The 6157-nt window shown below is 39.0% G+C and overlaps 1 protein-coding gene across 1 annotated transcript; it reads right to left on the reverse strand.

Annotated features, from left to right (window-relative positions):
• Nucleotides 1-207: 207 nt before the first annotated feature.
• LOC115207131 (lysozyme G-like) lies at nucleotides 208-3329 on the reverse strand. Its single transcript, XM_029774117.1, has 5 exons — nucleotides 3124-3329; nucleotides 2787-2870; nucleotides 1169-1363; nucleotides 741-879; nucleotides 208-647 (listed from the first exon to the last, which is right to left on the reverse strand). Exons 2-5 carry the CDS (start codon nucleotides 2808-2810, stop codon nucleotides 514-516), a joined length of 492 nt encoding a protein of 163 aa, XP_029629977.1. The 5' UTR covers nucleotides 2811-2870; nucleotides 3124-3329; the 3' UTR covers nucleotides 208-513.
• Nucleotides 3330-6157: the final 2828 nt, after the last annotated feature.

Genomic DNA, 6157 nt, shown 5'->3' on the forward strand with positions numbered 1-6157 from the left:
TTAATATCGTTCAGCAATATGTAGTCCAGGTCAACTACTTTGCCGACATATTTAGAGACTTTATAACAACTATGTCCAATATGTAGGCATATTAAAAAGTATTATCATAATAAGTCCATAAAACAGAATCAGATAACGTATGTTCTACTAGAGGCATTATAAAGTCTCATAATGATGGTTGCTTAATTAGAGGTCAATGAAATACAATTGTAGGTTTATAAAGCGTTTTATTAGGCACTTGTGTGACGTGTAATGTAAAGCATTGTTGTAAACCCTTAGACTGCAAAGCCTTACATTACTTATGTAAGTGAACTATAATGTTAGAGATTAATGCATAAACATGTGCAAAAAAAAAACAATGTAATAATGTCTGTAATATCCTACAGATTATAACTATTGTTTATGAACATAAAATTACATTGTAATCCAATGTTTTAATAGGATTTTATAGCAGAAGTCAAAAACAGAAGATGTAATTCTCTTTCCTTGGAATGACAGACTGCCAGTGAGACTTTAATAGCCATGCTTTTTGAAATATTGAGCTCTGGCTACAACGTCATTGGAATAGTCCTCTCCAGTGGTTTTAGCGTCCACCTGCTCATATGAGGAGATGCTGCCAGCCCCCATATTGTAGGCTGCCAACGCCCCTGAAAAACATAAACACAATAGGTTAGTAGTTGCATACAGTACTACAACATGTATGATTCATCAGGTCAATCTAGACGTGAGTCAGTAAATACCTTTCAGCTTCTTCTCCTTGGTCCAATGAGGATATTTTCTCTCAACATCTGAATAGGAGCCAGCCAAAATCTGTGCGCCTTGGTCGATATGCGCCTGACTGTCCCATGCCCCCTTTGGACTGTGGTAGCGCTTGTCAACCTAGAAAATTAATAGAGATCTCCAATAGAATTGTAGATATAGATTCTGTAGACTCATATAGTATTGTACAATTCTCATCAAACAAGTCATTCCACATTAGACATGACCTCCTGGGAAGCAGTTGCACAGCGGGTAAAAAAACAAATCATTTGAAATTAAACAACCAGATTACAATAATGGGTGTACAAATGACGTCTCTACAACCTGCATACAATCATGATTGTAATTATGTTATTCCAACCCCTGATCCAGAGTCTCACATTCATTCTCACACAAATGTTTATATTACCTGCATTAGCCCATGGGCATTTCCATTGTCCCCTGAGCCATTGACCAGTCCTGTCCCACCCCTGGACTCTCTAGAGATGATACCACCGAGGACAGCTGGGTCCACTCCATACTTTTGCCCTGCACTGGTGATGCGGCCCTTGTACTTGTCCACGTAGGGGCGATCACGCTTTGCCATCATGAGATGCTGACACGCCTTGATTGATTACAAAGAAGAATAAGAACATTACCATTCTGTGTTTGCTTTTCTATGACATCGAATTATTAGATGAATGTATGTGTGACATGGTTTAGGTCTTGCCCAGGAATAAGCTAAAAACATGCTAATCAACAGCCAAGCCCCACCCATAACTGCAACAAGCTGCACCTTGAGACATACAGATAGACCTGGGCATTAATGAAGACATAACCATGTCACATATAGACTAGCAATATTGATTATTTATGTGTACTGAATTTATACATACAGTACCAGTCAAAAGTTTGGACACACCTACTCATTCCAGGATCTTTTTCTTTATTGTAGAATAATAGTGAAGACATCAAAACTATGAAATAACACATGGAATCATGTAGTAACCAAAAAAAGTGTTAAAACAAATAAAGTGATTTTATATTTCAGATTCTTCAAAGTAGCCACCCTTTGCCTTGATGACAGCTTTGCACACTCTTGGCTTCATGAGTTAGTCACCTGTAATGCATTTCAATTAACCGTGAAGCATGGAGGAGGAGGTGTGATGGTGCTTTGCTGGTGACACTGTCTGTGATTTATTTAGAATTCAAGGCAGACTTAACCAGCATGGCTACCACACAATTCTGCAGTGATACGCCATCCCATCTGGTTTGCTCTTAGTGGGACTATCATTTGTTTTTCAACAGGACAATAACCCAAAACACACCTCCAGGCTGTGTAAGGGCTATTTGACCAAGGAGAGTGATGCCTCAGATTATTATATATATTTTTTAAATTCAATCTTTATTTAACTAGGCAAGTCAGTTAAGAACAAATTCTTATTTACAATGACGGCCTACACCGGCCAAACCCGGACGACACTGGGACAATTGTGCGCCGCCCTATGGGACTCCCAATCACAGCCAGTTATGATACAGCCTGGATTTGAACCAGGGTGTCTGTACTGACGCCTCTAGCACTGAGATGCAGTGCCTTAGACCGCTGCGCCACTCGGGAGATTACCTGGCCTCCACAATCACCCAACCTCAATCCAATTGAAATGGTTTGGGATGAGCTGGACAGCAGAGTGAAGGAAAAGCAGCCAACAAGTGCTCAGCATTTGTGGGAACTCCTTCCAGACTGTTGGAAAAGCATTCCTCATGAAGCTGGTTGAGAGAATGCCAAAAGTGTGCAAAGCTGTCATCAAGGAAAAGGGTGGCTACTTTGGAGAACATCAAATATAAAATACATTTTGATTTGTTGAACACTTTTTGTGTTATTTCATAGTTTTGATGTCTTCGCTATTATTCTACAATGTAGAAAATAGTAAAAATAAAGAAAAACTCTTGAATGAGAAGGTGTGACCAAACGTTTGACTGGTATTGTTTGTATATAAATATATATATATATAAATAAATAAATAAAACGGTTGTCAGAAACCACATACCACTGGAACTTTTCCCGTCAGCATTTGCTGTTGCCCATGAGGCACCGGTAGTGTCAACTCCCATAATGTCGCCGTAACGATTTGCTAAAATAAAGACAATTATTTATTATTTGAGTGCATACTAACTCATATCACAACATAATCATTGATGGTTCTTTTTCAATAAGCCCTGCTGTGGGCTTATATTCCAAACACAATGTTTAGAGAGTTCTGCTACACACACAGGCAATTCACATCCTACAAATACAGAAAGATATGACAGGATCTTTTAACTGGTTTTAGTAAATTACAATTACAATATTATGCAGAATTCATGCTAGATCTGAATAAAGCTCACCCATGTTGATGTTTTCTCGTAAAATTCTTGAAACTGGAAGATCCTCAAAATGATACAAGCGTGGCTGTTTCACTGATAACTGACCTTGTTGAGAAAGTTCCATTTGTACATCTGCGTGGACACAGTCCCTTTATATAGGCAGGTCTTGATGAACCATCTGACTTCATAGAAATCATGTCTGAGTCCAGAAACATCCCAATCCTCCCTACTAGGTCAAACTGTAACGCCCTGGCCATAGAGAGGGGTTTTTGTTCTTTATTTTGGTTAGGCCAGGGTGTTACATTGGGTGGGCGTTCTATGTTCATTTTCTATGTTGTCTGTTTCATTGATTTTGGCCGTGTGGCTTCCAATCAGGCACAGCTGTTGTTGGTTGTTGCTGATTGGGAGTCACATATAAGTGCCTGTTTTTCCGTTGGGGTTTTAGTGGGTAATTGTTTCTGTTAGATTATTTCCTAACAGGACTGTGTTGCTGTCGTGGTTTTGTTCAGTTTTGTATAGTGTTCTTATGTTCATTAAAATCATGATGAACACTAACTCCGCTGCGCGTTGGTCTACTCTCTCTCCCGACAGCCGTTACACAAACTGAAAACAATGATTTGAGTGGACATAGTAGGAAATGCATGCTTGAAATCTAAATTGAGCAAGGTGCCTAATTTTAAATAACCCCCAGCCAATAAAATGGACCACAGGGATATTAAAGGGATAGTTCACCTAAATTACAAAATTACACATTTGTTTCCTGATCAAATAATTATGTTTAAAGATAAATGATTAAATAATTCTACCCTGAAACCTAACTATCAGTGATATAGTTTAAGTAGCATGTATAATGAGTAATTAAATTGTTAAACATAAAGTCTAACGAGGTTAGACTAGGATAAGAGAGGAATGTGTGTGTGTTTAAGAAAACACCAAGAACCATTAAACTATGTTTGACCTTGACCTAGCTAGAACTCTGAGAGTTTATGATATGAGAGGTAGTGAGATAGTGTTGAGAACTCTGGAGAAGGAGATCACTCTCCTAAAAGTTTGTGTGTATGTGCCTGGTATAAAATAGAGGTCTTTGTATATGAACTGCAGAGTGTCCTCATGAATAAACATTTTGACTATTGTAAGCTGGGAATTCTGTCTGTTTTATTTTAACCAGAACCTTACAAATTCTGGGTTGCAGACTGAGTAGATTAATTGGAGTTTAACATTGATAACAAAATTCTATATCATTTCCTTACCTTGAGAACTATTTATGGAAATAATTACTTTTGTGAACTATCAATATTCTTCTCAAACTCTTTATTTGTGTAATTATCAATCAAAGCAATTTCTTGGACGCAAATAAGTTAGACCTTGATTCAGTCAGTAGATGTCACTGTGACTATTCCATTGTGCATCGTATGTTCTCCATGGTCAATGTATTACTTCTGTATCTCACAGAAGGCTGTTGGCACCTTAATTGGGGAGAACTGGCTTGTGGTAATGGCTGGAGCAGAATCAGTGGAATGGTATCAAATACATCAAACACATGGTTTCCAGGTGTTTGATGCCATCCCATTTGCTTTGTTCCAGACAAAATTATGAGCAGTTCTCCTCTCAGCAGCCTCCACTGCTGTCTGTGTAAGTAAAATGCTGCTGGGTAACTTGTTTTAAACTTGTAGAAGAGAGGGAGACAGGGAACTTTACAGGGACACTTGGGAAGATAGAGAAAGTTAGACAAAGGACTGGGTCATCAAACAAGGGAAGTAACAATGACTGGATGTATGCTTTTCTACCATTGACACCCACCCCACCTCTCTACCCTTCTATACTCTCCTTTCAACCTAGGAGTCAGTTCTGTTGTTTCTATTACAGTTTACTCTCAACATTGAAAAATATATATTTAGCATCATTGTTTTTAATGTAGAGACATACAAACCTGTCATCTTTACAATGAACATCCTGATAAGCATATCTGGGCATATTCATTGAGCGCTCAGCCTGCTTTATAAGTATCAAGTCTCTTCACTCAACTCTGCATTGAGAGAGAGAGAGAGAGAGAGAGAGAGAAAGAGAGAGAGAGGGAGAGAGAGAGAGAGAGAGAGAGAGAGAGAGAAAGGGGAAATGAGTGCTGATGGAAAGGACAGATAAAGAGATGTCAGCAGCTGGATGAGATGAGAATCACACCTGTTCTGGTGGTCTGAAGCCAGCCCGAGCAGTGAGTCGTGACTGACTGTGTCCCTGGTCTGTCTGACATGTGGCTGGCTCGTCAACTTATTGCCTGTTTACTGTTACCGATACGACTAGGGAGTCTGATTAGTCTAGCTATATATACACATATCTACCTCAATGACCTCGTTCTTACCTCTGCACAGTGACTCGGTACTGGTAACCCGTGTAAATAGCCAAGTTATCATTACTCATTGTGTATTTATTCCTTGTGTTATTATTTTTTTATTTTTTTATAATTTCAAATTTTTTCTTTCTGTGTTGTTGGGAAAGCCTGTTAGTAAGCATTTCACTGTTAGTCTACACCTGTTGTTATGAGGTATGTGAGTTGGCCCTGAGGTTACTGGTGTGACTGATTGATACTAAGGTGAAGGTGGACATAAGCAGTTTCGATTGGTTTGAGTATTTCTTATCTGGATTGGGGTAGGCAAGTTCTTTCCTAAGGGACCTTCTGCCCTTTGGGAATTGCTTACTGTGTGCCAGACTTCTAGTTTCATATTGAGTTGAACTGTAGACGTATAGCGTAGCAGGAGAGCAAGACTATTGACTGGGTGACGAACCACAGTAGTGACCTGTTTTAGCCACAAAAGCAGAATGAAATCTATCAGTGAATCGCACCAGCCTCCGGGTTGGACAATGGATCTCAAAATCCCATAAGGTGATTGGAACATTCCCCCAAATCAAATCAAGCGTGTTTTTACATGTTGCTCCCACCTGCCATATCTTTAGCCAACTTTTACATGCAAGCACAGTTCCCCATTAAAGTCACACTGTATGTACATAAAATACAGCCGAAACATTGGTATTAATGAAAAAGAATCAAGCCGCAATAAAT

Source organism: Salmo trutta, chromosome 14 (assembly GCF_901001165.1).
Source record: "Salmo trutta chromosome 14, fSalTru1.1, whole genome shotgun sequence".
Classification (NCBI taxonomy): Eukaryota; Metazoa; Chordata; class Actinopteri; order Salmoniformes; family Salmonidae; genus Salmo; species Salmo trutta.